At 41.0% G+C, this 17220-nt stretch overlaps 1 protein-coding gene across 1 annotated transcript in view; it reads right to left on the reverse strand.

The window, feature by feature from the left end:
* Window positions 1-16417: 16417 nt before the first annotated feature.
* The window catches only part of METTL14 (methyltransferase 14, N6-adenosine-methyltransferase subunit), a 38047-nt gene continuing 37244 nt past the window's right edge, over window positions 16418-17220 (reverse strand). The window contains exon 11 of the mRNA XM_052642405.1: window positions 16418-17029. Within this exon, the coding sequence (XP_052498365.1) occupies window positions 16725-17029 (305 nt within the window). The 3' untranslated portion in view covers window positions 16418-16724. The remainder of the gene's footprint in view (window positions 17030-17220) is intronic.

A 17220-nucleotide genomic window follows, 5' to 3' on the forward strand; every position in this document is an offset into this window, starting at 1 on the left:
GTTTGCTTTAAAAATAGGGTCTTTTTTTGGCAAGGTAATTATAGGTTATAAAAATGAAAATTAAAGGAGTAATGGGGATTTAAAATAACAAAAAAAATAATTTTTTTAATTAAAAAAATGATAATAGTAAAAATATATCTAAGACTTTCTCTGGAGCTGTTGCAGACAGTGTGGGGTCAGTTCATTTTCAGATAGTTCCTTGGTCCAGCTTGTACTTCTCACCGTCTATAGGCCCCTTCCTATGTAGTCAGTGCTAACTACAGGGTTTTAATCTATTGCACCACTTCCCAAGTGGTTCCCTCTGCTTATTTTAGCTTCTTCTGTTTGCTGGTCTCTTCAGTGTCTAACTTCTGCCCTGACACAAGGGGCGTGGTGGTGAGCACTTTTTTTTAAGGCTTGCTTGTTCAGTCGTGCTTTGGGGAGGGAGGAACACTGCAAACAAATATCACTGGCGTGTGTTCACAGTGATCCAGCCACACTGGGTTTGCTGACTCTCATGGCGTGTGTGCTCTCCCTGCTCAGACTCTAGGTTGCTCTGCTGGAAACTGTCTGCTTCGGGCCCTGGTTTGCATGCACTTCCCAGGTCTAAGCCCCTCAGGTTCAGGTTCTCGGGTACTCTACAAAGGCACAGACTTACTTGGGGCTGCATTTTGCACAGCTCAGGTGACCATTTCCTTGGTGCGCGTAGTCACCCCCAGTTTAAGGCTGCAACTTATCCCTTCCCCCGTCCCAGCTCGGTTTTCTGGGTATACAACGGGCAAGCCTTGTGTCTCTTCTGGGAAGCTGATCTCTGGCTGCGACCCTCTCTGTGGATGTCAACCGTCCAGAATCCCAAGAGGTCTTGGTTAGCAACAAAGACTGGTTGCAGTTTGGTACAGGATGCCTCTCTGGGGCTGCGATTGCCCTCTTATGGCTCTGGCTGCCCTCGCCTGCCTGTCTCCAGCAGGGGATGGCCAGCCCACAGTTGGCTAGTTCTGCTCAGTCCTTTGTTCTGTGAGCATGCCTGGTGGTGGTTAGGGCTTTTCGTGGGATCTCGGGATAGCTATCCCACAGTCTGGGTTGCTATCTCAAGCTAGTTCCCTCCGATGCCCTCAGGGCATTCAGGCCTGGTCCTTATTGTAAGCAATGCCACGCGCTCCTCCCTGTCCCTTTCCGGCTTGCTAGTAGGGGATGTGAGCATCTGGGTTGTTGGACCACTGGGAATTGCTGTTAGGCATGTAATCTGTAGGTTTTAATTGTTTATTTATTTTTCCTCCCGGTTATTTTGCCCTCTGAGATTCCACGGCTTGCCACAGACCCACCAGAAAGTGTTTCCTGGTCTCTCTTTTTCAAGACTCCCTTCCCGGGACGGATTTCCATCCCTACCTCTTTTATCTTTTTATATTTTGTCCTATCTCCTTTCGAAGACAATGCACTGCTTTTCTGGGTGCCTGATGTCCTCTGCCAGCATTCAGAAGTTTTTCTGTGGAATTTGCTTGGCACTCAAATGTTCTTTCGATGAATTTGTGGGGGAGAAAGTGGTCTCCTCACCCTGTTCCTCCACCATCTTCCTCCTTGATTCTTTGGATTTCTTGGTAAGAAAAGGGCTTATTAACTCTTATAGATTGATTATTTCTCCCAGTGGGTGTTTCATGAAGAGGCAACAGCTTGTGCAGCTGTTCCTCAGCCTCTCTGGCTGCTCCGCGCATACGATCCCAGGGATAGATTGGAGAAATCTGCTTTTCTTTTTCTCTTTGTCTTCTGTTCTCCATCTCATCCTGTATTTCACCCTTAGTTTTTGCTACCTGAGCTTCTCTTACTTCGATGATCTTCTTGAAAACTTCTACTGAAACCAGAGTACTCTTGAGGTCATACTGAGACAGAGTTTGTTTGGACCTCTTCCCTACTTGGGCTGTTTGAATCTCAGTTTGGGTTGTTACTGAGACCAAGGCAACCATTCCTGGGGGGATTCCCTGACTTTCAGTTTGCCCAATTTGGAGCCACAGGATCAGGGGCAAAGTAGGAGGACAGGAGGGAGCTGAAGGTTTCACACCCAAATCTGTACCCTTAGGACATAAATCTGGCATGTATCACAGAGAGAAAAAGGGCAACACATATGCTACTTCTAACCATCTCCCTTGTTTTCTACAGAACCAGTCTAATTGTAAAACAGTATTATACTTAAGAGACCATCCAACCGGCCACCGTTCGCCGTCCTCCAGTGGGTACCGTGGCCATTCAGTATCACATATGAAGACCAGGCATGTCATCTTTAAGCTCTGGGGGTCAAATCTATCCCAGTTTTTCAAGATACAGTTCACAGGAGTGAGGCTGGAATTGTTAGCTACCATCTGTAAGAGAGAAAAAAGCGACCAGCACCCTCTTTCTACTGGAGGCATACCTCCCTGCTCTAGATGGGGGTGTAGACAGACTTTTCACTGAAGCTTTCCTTCCCTGGTCGGACATAGTCTGTCCCTTACCAACACAGGCACCATACTCATCCCTCCCAGTTCCACCACTGAGATGGGGTGGGGATGCACCAGGGGCAGACCTGATGGCATCCCAGACTAGTGTCCAGTTCCTCACCATTAAAGCCTTGCTTGCCTCTGATGCCACCCAGGGTGCAATCTAAGTAACCTTCCAGAATACCTCCCTAGCTAAGACCACTGGGGGAAACATTTGTCTCCTGAGTGCCTGTGCATGACCCTGAGTATATTCCTGACCACAGTAAGACCAGTATAAACATAAAACCAAACTGTTCCTTCTGAGCATCATCAAACCAGTATTCTCACAGATTCCACAGAAAGAATAGCCAAGGAGTTGGGACAAAAGCCACCGGAGAGCCTCCTCTGGTCCACTAAGAACTAGTGTTAGCAAAGGAAGAGGCCCACTGTACTTCCTGAGTAACCTGGAACCCAAGAGATACTCTTGGAGCTAGAGCTTCGTCTAGCTTCCAAACTTTCAACTCCTAGCGAAGCGAGGCACTTCCTGACTACCAACTAAGTTTGGGACCTAAGTAACAGCACACAGTAACAGCATAGATCACAAGTCTCTTGAAAGTCTGTGGTCCGACAGTTTAGGTTAGTAGTTCTAACTTCCCAGGTGATTATGAAGTGGTCAAAGAGACCAGAGAAAGGTGACCGAGAAAGGAAAGTTCAGTCCACATGCTTTGCCCATCTCTGGCCGCTCCCCTCGCAGGGAGGTTGGGTTTCTCTTGGCATTGGCAGCTCAGTATAAACCCCCAATAAGGTTCCACTTTTTGGGGCTGCCTTCAGTTGTCACAAGGCACCACAAAACCACAGAGCAGGGCTCATCACTTGTTTCACGCAGGGTGTGTCATTCAGTCACACAAGCACACTGAAGAGTTAATAAAGCAGAAAACGTGTATACTGATAAAGCAAAGAGGCTACAGCTCTGAGTGTTCTTACCTTGTCCTGAAGATCCCGGATGAGCCCCCAAGAAGACAGCTTACAGTGAACGGTGTCAGATTCATGATCTCTGAAGATTTAACTTCGGGACCAGGGACCAGGCTTGATCACTCAAGAGCTTTTGGGTAGCAGAGTTTTTATTAAAGTATGAAAAGGGACAGAAGAAGCTTCTGACATAGACTTGCATCAGAAGGGGATGGAGAGTGCCCCCCTGCTAGACACCAGGCCCCTCCCCTACAATATGCTTTTTTGAGATAGGATGGCACGAGGTGTGTCATCCCCCAGCCATAAAACAGTTGATATGAATACTGGTTTGTTGAGCTATTATCAGCCCAAGAGAAAAGAAAAGTTAGTTTTAGGTGAAACCATTTTGAAGAAGGGCAAATTTCAAAGCAAATACATAGTTTCACTAGCATAGCTTAAGGGAAAAAAAAATTCCATAGAGTTTGTTTCCTCCTGCTGCTTAAGGGAGAGAGAAAAAATGTCTGAGACTTGCAGCCTATTTTCTCCATTTGTAGGCCCCTGACCTTCATGCCTGTTACCCTCTCAATAGAAAAAGCAATGGAATTCCAGAAGAACATCTACTTCTGTCCATTGACTACGTTAAAGCTTCTGAGTATCCACTTGTTGTGGACCACAACAAACTGTGGGAAATTGTTAAACAGATGGGAATACCAGACCCTCTTACGTGCCTCCTGAGAAACCTGTATGCAGGTCAAGAAGCAACAGTTAGAACCAGACATGGAACAACCAAATGGTTCAACATTGGGAAAGGAGTACATCAAGGCTGTATATTATCACCCTGCTTATTTAACATCTATTCAGAGTACATCATGTGAAATGTGGGGCTGGATGAATGTCAAGCTGGAATCAAGATTGCCAGGAGAAATATCAGTAAGATATATCTCAGATATGCAGTTGATACCACCCTAACGGCAAACAGAGAAGAGGAACTAAAGAGCCTCCTGATGAAGGTGAAAGAGGACAGCGAAAAAGGTGGTTGAAAGCAACATTCAAAAACCTAAGATCATGGCATCCAGGTCCCATCACTTCACAGCAAATAGATGGGGGGAAAAGTGTAAACAGTAACAGACTTTATTTTCTTGGGCTCCAAAATCATTGTGGACAGTGACTGCAGCCATGAAATTAAAAGATGCTTGCTCCTTGGAAGAAAAGCTATGACAAACCTAGACAGCGTATTAAAAAGCAGAAACATTACTTTGCCAACAAAGGTCAGAATAGGCAAAGTTATGGTTTTTCCAGCAGTTATCTACAGATGTGAGAGTTGGACCAACCATAAAGAAAGCTGAGCACCGAAGAATTGATGCTTTCGAGCTGTGGGGTTAGAGAACAGTCTTGAGAGTCTCTTGGAGAGCAAGGAGATCAAACCGATCAATCATAAAGGAAATCAACTCTATATTCATTGCAAGGGCTAATGCTGAAGCCCCAGTACTTTGGCCACATGATGTGAAGAACCAACTCATTGGAAAAGACCCTGATTTGGGGGAAAGACTGAAGGCAGAAGGAGAAAAGTGTGACAGAGGATGAGATGGTTGGATGGCATCACTGACTCAATGGACATGAGTCTGAGCAAACTCCAGGAGACAGTGAAGGCCAGGGAAGTGTGGTGTGCCTGCAGTCCATGGGATAGCAAAGAGTAGGACATGACTGAGAGACTGAACAACAAGGCAATGATAAAAGAAATTAAAGACAATACAAGCAGACAGAAAGGTATACTGTGTTCATGGATTGGAAGATTAATATTGTTAAAATAACTTATCTACCAAGGCAATCTACAGATTCAATTCAAAATACCAAGGGCATTTTTCACAGTAAAAGAACAAATAATTTTAAAATCTGTATGGAAACATAAAAGGCCCCAAACAATCGCGAGAAAGAAAACCAGAGCTAGAGGAATCACACTCCCTGACTTCAGCATATAATATGAAGCTACAGTAATAAAAATACTAGAGTACTGGAACAAAAATAGACAAATAGATCAACAAAACAGAATAGACAGCCCAGAAATAAACTCACGCATCTATGGTCAAAGCAAGAATATATAATGGAGAAAAGACAATCTCTTCAATAAATAGTGGTAGGAAAACTGTAAAGTTATATGTTAAAGAATGAAATTAGAACATTCTCTAACACCACACACAAAAACAAATTCAAAATGTATTCAACACCTAAATTTAAGACCAGAAACCATAAATCTCCTGGAGGAAAACATAGGACAAACACTCTTTGACATAAGTTGTAGCAGTAATTTTTTTGTCTGTTTCCTAAAGGAAATAAAAGCAAAATTAGACAAATGGGACCTGATTAAATTTAAAAGCTATTGCACAGCAAGGGAAACCATAAAACGAAAAGGTAATTACTAAATGGGAGAAAATATTTGCAACTGATATAACTAATAAGGGAATGCTATCTAAATATATATAACCAGCTCATAAAACAAACAAACAAACAAATCCAAATAAAAACTGGGCAGAAGACCTGAAGAGACATTCTTCCAAGGCATAAAGATGGCCAGCAGGAACGTGAAAAGCTGCTCAACATTGTTAATCAGAGAAATGCAAATCAAAACCACAATGAGCTACTAGAATGGCCAGCATCAAAAAGGACACAAATAATAACAAATGTTGGTGAAGATGGAGAAAAGGGAACCCTCACATACTGCCAGTGGGAATCAAACTGGTATAGCCACTGTGGAAAACAGTATGGAGGTTCCTCAAAGAACTAAAAACGTAACTACCACATGACCTAGCAATTCCACTCCTGGGTATCTATCTGAAAAAAAAATAAAAACACTAATTTGAAAAGATACATGCACCCCGATGTAACACAGCAGCAAAGCTAAGCTAAGGAACAGTACAATAGCCAAGCTAGGGAAGCAACCTAAGTGTTCATCAACAGATGAACAGACAAATACGTGGTACACACACACACACACACACACACACACACACACACACAATGAAATACTACTCAGCAACAACAGCAAAAAAAGAATGAAATTTTGCCAAATGCAACAATATGGATGGACTTGGAGGGTATTACGCTTAGTGAAATTAAGTCAGAAGATAAATACTGCATGTTATCATTTACATGTAGAGTCTAAAAAAATCAAAGAAACTAGTGAATATAACAAAGAAACAGACTCATAGATATAGAGAACAATGGTTACCAGTAGGTAAAGGGAAGTGGGGTGGAAAGAATAAGATAGGAATAGGGTGTTAAGAGATATAAACGACTATGCATAAAACAAAGTACAAGGATATATTGAACAATACAGGGAATATAGCCAATATTTCATAATAACTATACATGAGGTACAACTTAAAAAAATTTTTTTTAAGTCTAATTATTGCCCTGTGTGTTCCCAAGGGTATAGAAAATAGAACCAATAAATGTAAGTGACAAGGTGCAGCTCAACTGAAAGAAGAAACTTCTCAGTAATTAGGTAGGTGCTCAAACAATGCGCTGTTCAAAGAGGTAATCTGTTCTCACCTAACAAGTATTTATTTCACAGCTGCTGTGTGCAATGTGTCAGGCACTATACCCCTACTGGGGAGACAAACAACAAACAGTAAGACCACAAACGAAATCTCATGTATATACACTATATACACATATGTCTGTATGTATATATATCATATATGGGCTCCCTGGTGGCTCAGCGGTATAGAATCTGCGGCAATGCAAGAAAAGCAGGTTCAATCCTTGGGTCAGAAAGATCAAGGAAATGGTAACCTGCTCCAGTATTCCTGCCTGGAAATCCCATGGACTGAGGAGCCTGGTGGGCTTCCATCTGTGGGACTGCAAAAGAGTCGGGCATGACTGAGCACGCAGGCACATGCATGATATAGTATATATATTAGGGATATCTCATGTAATCTAGCTGGGGGCAGGGTATAGTCAGTAAAGATTTCACAGTACTTAAAACACTGAAGCTGAGACCTGGAAAATTTGGTAGACATTAGCGAGGTCATAGGGAGTACTGGTAAAATATTCCAGAAAAGGAAAAAAAATATGCATGAAGGCCCACAGTGACAGACAGCATATACTACCCTTCCAATAAACCTAAAGGATTTTAAGTTTAAAGTTGACTGGAACTTACTAAGGAGAAAAAAGCAGCAAAAGAGAAAACTGAGTGAGTTCTGGTCAAGGGGAAGTTTGGACTTAAGCCTAAAGGCAAACTGCATACATTCAAAGTAACTTTGGCAAGCCAGATAAGATCATTCTTTAGGAAGATCACTTTGGGCTGTGAGGTGGCAGAACTAAAGCAGAGAAACCATTTAGGCAGCTCTCAGAATAGTCCCTTTGAGGACACATAGGGTGGCCTGAACTAAAATGATGGTATTTGACAGAAAAGGGTAGGGAAGAACTGGAGTTAGTGAGGGAGAAGGAAGTGTCTGAAAACGATTTCTGCTTTGGATAGCTGGGTAGACAGACCATTCCCTAAAAAAGGAAACATGGAATTGAAACAGATTGTGTATATGTGTGTGTCTTTGTGTGTAAGGGGTAGTTCACATCTGTACGTGAAGGTACGTTGTAAGTTATGCAAGTGAGACCAGCTACAGCACCTAAAAATATGGGTCTGAGGCTCAAGAAAGAACTCTGGGCTGGAAATGTGCAAGCCATCTACACACCGAGGGGAAAAGCCACACAGGTGGATAAAATGGGAAAAAAAAAAAAAAAAAAAAAACCATAGGGAAATCCTGTAGTAAGAGCACAACAAATCCTTGACAGACAGTAAAACAGAAACCTGGAGACTGAGAAGGAAGTGCCAGAGAAGGCGGATGATGTGGCAGGAGGGTGTCACAGCACCAAGGGAAAGGGGTACATGGAGGTGGACAGGCAAGTTCCAGGCTTCCCAAAGGCAAGCTATAAAGACTAAGAGGTACATTGGAATTAGTTGAAAAAAAAGTCATGGGGAACTGGTAAGAGCAGTTTTACTGGGTCAATAAGCTTAAATGCTAGATGAGAAAAGGTTAAGGAATAGGAGACAGATGGAGGCAGCTCAAGAAAGGAATGAGAGAGGGTCACAGACAGAAGGAAGGATTTTGTTCTTTAAGACAGGTAGGGATTTGACATTTAAATACTGGCAGTCCAGTATTATATTGGGGAAAAAAAAAGTGGCAGTACTGCTTCATTCAACTCTAAGAATGCTGAAGGTTGAAAACAGAAAAACAGAAATAGAAATAAACAAAACCCTTAAAAGAGTCAGACTCAAGAGCCCAGGAAGGAATATAATACAGAGTACAACAGAGACTAGATTTTGATCAACCGGTGCATGTGCTAAGTTGCTTCGGTTGGTCTGACTCTTTGTGACCCTATGGACCATAGCATGCAAGGTTCCTCTGTCTGCAGGAGTCTCCAGGGAAGAATACTGGAGTGGGTTGCCGTGCCCGCCTCCAGGGGATCTTCCTGTCCCAGGGATCGAACACACATCTCAGGTCTCCTGTACTGGCAGGCAGGTTCTTTGTGATTAGTGCCACCTAGATAGACCCTTCAATGGTAGAAGAACCCAATATACAATGGAGGTGTGCCAGTGAATCCCAAATGACTATTTGCTGAAAATGGTGTGAGTGCTGTCCCATAGTGTTCTGAAAGTTACCCCATGCCCCAAACCCTGAGAGGCAGGAGGGCATAATGGCTAAGAGCACGGGCTCTGGACCAGCCATGTGGATTTCTATTATGGCTCCTCCACACAGGTGTGTGATACAGCCAAGTTAGCCACCCTTCTGTGCTTCAGTTTCCTTTTCAGCTGTTTTCATGGATTAAGTTAATATAAGGCTTAGAACAGTTCCTGGCACACAGTGGTATCCCATCACCACAGTTTCATGGCTATTAATATTAGGTTTTTACATTAAACTTGCTAAGAATCAAGAAAACTACATGTCTCATGAATATCTTAATTTATGTCCTTAAAACCAAGCATCTTTAAATTCTACAGAAGTATCCAATTAAAAGATGGTCTCAGAGATTAAAATAAACTCTTCAATGAGAAAAATATTAAACCAAGCTGCTTTAGGTTTAACCAAAACTTAAACTAACCTGCTTTAACTGTTAAATCAAAACTTTAGTTAATATATAAACCAAAAACAAGAATTTGTATTTGGAACGTTGAAGAATCACTATGAGAAAAATAAGAGTTCACTCACTCAAAAAGGCACATCTTTAAGGATGTTACTAAATGATACTCCCTTCACTTCCTAGAAATCTAACCTAACAAGATTGAGAATAATTAGTAGTAGTATATTAGTCTTTATTAAAAATGCTGCTGGATGGAAACATGTTTCTCTATTAATAAAACCATGAAAAGTAGAGATCAAAATTTAGATCATGTTCAAAGGTAACTTCAGCTCCACTAGGAGGCATTACACACTGAGGGTCTGGAAACCTTCCAAAAAGTTTAGTTGGTAATTTTCCAGAGAAGACAATTCTCTGGGGGAGAATTAACTACATAAATTATAATGGCTGAAAACAAGACATAACACTGAATAATCTGGATAAAAAGAAAAAATATCTTAGTTGAAAGAAGCAACAGAAATCCCCAGTCATCATCTCTAACAGATGTTTCTTGGCCTCTGCTTGGAAACAATGTGCTAAGAAGCTTACTCCTTCCCAAGCAGCCATTTATGAATAGTTCTGTTAGAAAATCAAATTTAGCAGACTTCATTCCTTTTGTACAAACTCTGTCTGAGGTCACAGGTGAATTCTTCCACTTGATGACAGTTTTCAGAAAGTTCAAAGGCTACCATGTATCCCTATCATGTCCCTTGTCTAGGCTAAACTCCCCCAATTCCCAAAGTATGTCCTCATGAATATGATTTCCAGAGCCACTGTCATCCATGAAAGTTCAGTTTCAAACTACATAAAGAATGAAGTCAATTTGGGAAGCAAAATACTAATGTCTAGTTTAGGAAACTATCATAATAGTGACTACAGATCCGGTCTCAAGAGTATGAGCTGTGCAAGGATTTTCAGGGTATATTTTTATTTTCATGACATTAAAAATATTAACAGTTATAAACACAGAGCTCTTATATGATAAGAATTTTCTATTTTAAGATCTTTTACAGAATAAGACTGAAGCCAATATTTTTCAAACTAGGGATACCTTAGGTCCATGAAAAACTCTTCTTTAAAAAGATATTGTTTCAAAAATACAGTTTTAGAATACCCCATGAGGTTTAATGTTACCCAATCAATGTTTTAGGGACTCATCATGCCTGTTCAGCAAGAAGGCTATTACATTTATGAATTAGGAGAAATCAGATTTGGCATATTGACATAAATTTGCAGCTGTAAACTCTAGTATACCAAAAAAAAAAAAAAAACAAACCCATGTTTTAAAAATTAGCATAATGCTTCTTGGCCTTATGGCTAAGATCAAGTGTAAAAATCAACCTGAGTCAGAATCTCTATTTCATAGAACTGGCAGGGAAGATTTCCTGTCTTCAGTCCACACTGATGACTAGTGTCGAAACCCTACAGTCTCTTTAAGTCCAGGACTCCTCTGCTTCCACACTGTGTTTGGGAGAAATAAATGTGTAGCCCGGGGACCAACTTTCCTGTGTGCACCATTCAGCTACTTCCCAGTGAGGTCCTCTCTGCCTGAGGGAAACTGACCCCCAGCAGTTTCCCAAGACCTCCAGGGGCCTCCCTATGCCCATCCACAGTCATCCTGTGCTCTCCTCACTCTTAGGCAACCTACTCTCCCTCAGGTCCACTCTCATAAATAGGAGGAAGAGTCTAATTTTTTACTGAAGCTGTTAGCAACAAGGTGATACAGATGTGGTTAATTAATCTGCCTTACTTTAATAGGCTGCATTTGACACAGTATTTTAAAGACTAATGTCCTGAGGGAAGTCAGATGCCTTTAAACTCAGACCAAAGGAAATTGATTCTGTAAGTCCACTGGTAAGTAGTAAGTCAGTGAAAATTACTTCATTTCCTCAGCCTCAAAGACGATGTTCTAATACTTGAAAGGAAAAAAATCCTTACTATTTAGAAAATCAGTCCTCTTATGGAGCAAGAAAGAAACAGCAAAAGGGAAAAGAAGTGAAATGTGAACGATTTAAAAAATCCTCTGGGAATTACTTCCAATTATTAGTCAAACAAAAAGTAAAGGGTTATTTATTTACTGAGCACTTGCAATGTGCTGCACATTAGAAGCTGAGAAAGCATATTGCTGCCATTACAGAGTCTGTGACAAAGACCAATTGCTAAGAGCATGAGCAGCAGTTATTAGTTCAGAACCAAATGAGCAGGCAAAAGCAGGTACCAGATGGAATGGGAATCTTTCACTTGAAAAACATCACTCTAAAGCAATCAGAATTGGGAATGTTCCCCAACGAAGTTCTAATGACATTCTGACCCAATATGTTATCAGCATCATCTCAAGGAAGTGATGGGATTTAAAATTCAGGGGGTCATAGGACTTCCCTGGTGGTCCAGTGGCTAAGGCTCCACACTACCCAAGCAAGGGGGCCCCCAAGTTCAGTCCTGGTCAGGGAACTAGATCCCACATGCCACAACTATGGAGTTCACATACCGCAACTAAGAGTTCACACACCACAACTAAGCGCTCACATGTTGCAACTAAAATCCTGCATGGTGCAGCTAAAAGATTCTGCATGTCACAGAAACAAAGATCCCATGTGCCACAACTCAGACCTGATGCAGCCAAATGAAAAAATACTTAACAGAATAAAATAAAATTCAGAGAGTCAATTAGCTGACAAGCTTACATGCGCGCTTATAGTTTCTGAAATTTTGCTTTGGATTTATAAGCATAATACTCTTAATCATACTTATATGCTGTAAGATTTTTATTTCAGTAAGATACAGTAGTAGAAAAGTAAGCTAGAATCTTGAGATCCTATTTACCACTATAAATACCTTGCTTTTTGGACAAGGCAAAATAATCCCTCTACCCGTGCAGCTTATCTAAATCATAGGCAACATTATTACATCCAAACTCTCTCCTTGTACTTGATATCAAAGTATGTTCCTACCATCTTGAAAAGCATAAACCTATAAAATGACAGCAAATTCCTTAAGACATCCAAGCAATTACCCTGGAAATTTAACCAGCATAAACTACTGAACTGGGTATCCCAGAAAAATAGTTTGACGTTTTGTCCTCTACTTTAAAAAAACATGCAAAAAAACCCCCCACAGAATGATGTACTCTTTTATGACATTAACAGCTATAATTCTAAGCTAAAAGATGGGGCAGATGTGGGGTTTTATAAGGAAGTGTGGCAAACAGGCCTAGCCTCCACATTCCCTCCACCGGACAGATGAATGGCTGCAGTCACACCCCTATATCCAACTTTAAAGCATTAGTCCATGTCTGCAATCTCTTTAGTGTGTTTCAAAGTGTACCAACAACATTCTCGAAGTGAATGTTTCCTGTCCAAATCAAGTAAATTTTTTCCTTCCTCTTTAAGTGACTTTGGTAACAGTATTTAGAAGCCAGAATTTAAAACGTATGCAGAATTTAGCTAGCCAAACTAATTTTTAAAACTTTCAGTTCTTTGAAAGGAAAATGTAAGCAAAGGACACAAAGTGTTTTAACTGCCAACATCTAGGGAGATTTCACATGAACATTTCAGACTTACCATCCTCCCTCAGTGGTGACAATCAGTTGGCGTTGGGTACGTCTGCCTTACCTGTGAGCTCTGTTGCCACCTCTCTCTCAGATCTCCATGGCCTTGAGATCAAGTCAATGACTACTTATTAAGGTGCTCTGTTCTGCTCCCTTAGAGAGGAGCTAAGAAAATCCACCCACGTGGGAAAGCAGCAAAGACAGGACAAAAGGGAGACAGTAAATGAAAGTAAATAGTCTTGCATTAAATATGCAAATAGCGTTGTCAAAGTCACTCAAAATGTCTAAAAAAAGAATTCAGTTCAGTTCAGTCGCTCAGTCGTGGTCCGACTCTTTGCGACCCCATGGACTGCAGCACGCCAGGCCTCCCTGTCCATCACCAACTCCCAGTTTACCCAAACTCATGTCCATTGAGTCAGTGATGCCATCCAACCATCTCATCCTCTTTCGTCCCCTTCTCCTCCTGCCTTCAATCTTTCCCAACATCAGGGTCTTTTCCAATGAGTCAGTTCTTCGCATCAGGTGCTCAAAGTATTGGAGTTTCAGCTCCAACATCAGTCCTTCCAATGAACACCCAGGACTGATCTTTAGGATGGCATGGTTGGATGTCCTTGCAGTCCAAGGGACTCTCAAGAGTTTTCTCCAACACCACAGTTCAAAAGCATTAATTCTTCTGCACTCAGCTTTCTTTATAGTCCAACTCTCACATCCATACATGACTACTGGAAAAACCAAAGTAATGTCTCTGCTTTTAAATATGCTGTCCAGGTTGGTCATAGCTTTCCTTCCAGGGAGGAAGCGTCTTTTAATTTCATGGCTGCAGTCATCATTCCACTATAAAATGAACTCATGGCTTGCTTCACTGATTCACATTATATACCTAATTCCTATATGCACTTTATATCACTGACTTCAAACTTAATTTTTTAGAAGTATTCTTGGAAAAAACCTACCTTATTTGATTTCATTGTTCATCAGCCCCTCTAGTTACAGAAGAACTATAACACAGACTCAAACTGATCATTTTAATATTTTGTCAAATTCTAGAAAAAGGGTTTACAGAAAAAGAACATCTAGATTAAATGAGGTAGTATTTTGTCTGCGCATTATACCTAACAATGTTCATATGAGTGACTGACTGCGCGTCTTGAGAGCAGAAGCAAATGTGACTTTTCAGAAATGGGAGTCTTCAATGGGCTCAATTTGCCAGATAAATGTTCTAACCTCCTGGGGAGTCCCAGGTTTATAGCTTAAAAACTGACAGCATATACTTAAGTCCCTATCACTGAACATCAAAGATAATGCTAATGTCCTATATGGACCCCAAGATTATACAGGACTGTTCCAAGAAAAGCCTTTCTTATACACAAAAGCGTATGTTTTTAACAGCGCACTCAAAAAGAGACTTTCCGATCAAAGATTATCATTTAGAATGAATCCCAACTGCGGTATCATTTTGTCAAGTTAATAAAAATTATACCAAACCAATAAAATCTAGAACTATAGACTAAATCTTACGTTCTTAAGTTCAGAATGAAAAAAGTATAGGTTTTAAAAATCAGGTGCTGTAATCAGAACATTGTAAGTTAATGACTAAAATGGGTAGAAAGTATTTTAAGAGACATGCAAAGGAATCATTCTCAGTTACAGTGTGCTGTCCCAGGCATCCAACCATTACAATCCCATCAATTTAAAGTGAAACTGTGGCACAGCAATTACTTGGTTTACAAATAAGAGAGGTATGTAGTTTTTATGAGCTAAGGACTTACAGGAGGTAGCTCTTCTACTTACCAAAGTATTAGCTGGTGCAGCCCTGATTCCCACTCCAACTCTGGTGCAGCCCTGATTCCCAATCCAACTCTGGATACGCAGCCTGTGGAGTCTGACTCCACACTTGATCCCCCACTAAAAAGCTCGACGCCTCGTGCACTGTGCTATCTCATTCTACACTGTGACTGACATCGCAACAATTCCCTGGTCTAATATGGTTCAGTAGTGTTTGGGTACGATATTCCCCACCACGAACTCTGTTCTAGCTGACCCAGAGCAGGAACCAGGCTAGAGTCCTATTTAAAGGACAGAATCACTCCCTAGCTGGTGTGTCTAAGGACTCCCGCTGGGCAACTGAGTATCTGTCTTCTTCATTCCCAGGTCACCTTTAACAAATAGAGTTCTCTCTATTAATTACTGGAGCTGAAAATGTACCACCATTTCAGTAAAAATTCTAACCAACAGTTCCACATCATATCTACATCAAGAAGAACATTAGTCAAATGCTACCTGTACTAGAAAGGTCTAACAGGTTGAGCAAGTAAAATTCATCATGCTTTTAAGGATCTCAAGCATATTCCTATAATTCAGTCCCTATCTTCAAACTGAGTCTTTAAAGGATATAACATAACCTCATTTTATGAGCCAATACACATAAAGGACTACTCACAGACCAAGAGAATAGTCTCATCTGAGGTCAATCCTTTTTCATTTGGTAATGACGACAATTTCACTCACAGAAAAGAGACTCTCGAAGTTCAAAGGTTTAAAGTTTCATTAGAAAAATCATACATAAGATAAAAAATGTTTATCAACAATAATGGTATTATTTCATTTAGCAGATTCATGCAAAACATGAATGACAGTATAGAAATGACCATATAAAATTTCATACAACTTATCTGGAAAACCAGTCCCTTAGAAGGCAACTGCAGTTCATTTTTCCAAGCTCTCTTCTTAAGTTGAGGGTTTTCTGTAATTGGTTTTACCTTTTCTCCATAACAGGTTTTAAAGATGCATGTCATTTTCCCATCACCAAGTACTTTATTCCCCAAAATGTTTAAACCAAGACCTGATAACCAGGTGTATCTGTTGCTTTTATTCTTTTATTTTGCTAAGGAATATGAAACTGCTTTGAAAGTCAATCCAAGATCACACCAAAGTTTTATTGTCCTTAGCTGCTTGGCTATTTGTCCTCGTCAGCTTCTTAGGAAGCATGAGTAACAGTCATCGGTAGCTGCACAACTGAGATTATAATGAGCACTTTTTTCCCTCTTTGTAAAAGTATGTCTATGGGCTCTACTCCTCTCTGCCCACCCGGTGGCTCCACCTCCCTGATCAGATTTAAACCTGGGAGGAGGCTTTTGTTCCAAGTCTCTTAATTTCTTCTGTGATCAAACTACACGAGTTTACTTAAGATTTTTCAAAAAGAAAGAAAAAAGTCTCTTTTATTGTTTCAATGAGAAAATGTTGAAACCCTAAGAGAAGTTTACCATCTGTCCCAACTCCACTCGATCAAGCCTGCAAACAGCTTCCCATTTGCTGTGACAGCAGTGGTGGGATGCCCATGATCAACTACTGTCAGCACCCGTATGATACTTCAGACTGGGTCTTTTTCACTGCTCACTTTATTCCTAAAAAGCAAAAGCCTTTGTAATTAGACTAAATTCCATTTCTGAAAGCGAAGGTATTTGTGTTGTTCCACTCTGGTTACATGCACAGGACAAAAGCCAGGATGACTCATTTACCCTGAATAAAATGCGACAGTGATAACTGCAAGGGAGGTTGATTAAAATATTCCTGTAGCTTAGAGAAACTTAAGCAAAGTGCAAGCCGGAACAGAGTTCTAAACATCTCCTGGGTGAAATTCAAACTATCGGAAAGAAGGTGAAGGGGCATTAATAGGATCAGTGTCCTAAAAACTATCGAGGTGGAAAGCCACCTCTGTGTGCTCCTCCACGGCCCCCCCTGAAGCCACCTCTTTCTCCTCGGAAGTTAGATCGATTTCTCTCTCGCCCACGGCCAGCAGAAGTGCCACCTCTTCCGCCTCCTCTGGGAGCTCCACCTCCCCGATCAGATTTAGATTTGGGAGGAGGTGATTTTGGTCGAAGTCTCTCAATTTCCTCTGTACATCCAGTCAAATAGGAATTCGGGGCACTGAAGTAGGATGCATACGTTTCTGCATTGTAGTTACTATTTGTAAGAGTTGGTCCAACTGTAAGCCACCCTGAAACGGAGGGAAAAAACATTAACCTTTTTCTTCCCCCCAATTCTCTTACTTATCTTTAGGAGCCATTTCAAATCTCCAGTGTATTTCCAAAGATGCCCCATCACTTACCCAATATTGATATTTTACATAGAACATGTGGCATTTAACTATGGTCTTTGATTTCATATATATATATTTGTTTTGTTTTT

This window comes from Budorcas taxicolor, chromosome 6 (genome assembly GCF_023091745.1).
Source record: "Budorcas taxicolor isolate Tak-1 chromosome 6, Takin1.1, whole genome shotgun sequence".
Taxonomy (NCBI): domain Eukaryota; kingdom Metazoa; phylum Chordata; class Mammalia; order Artiodactyla; family Bovidae; genus Budorcas; species Budorcas taxicolor.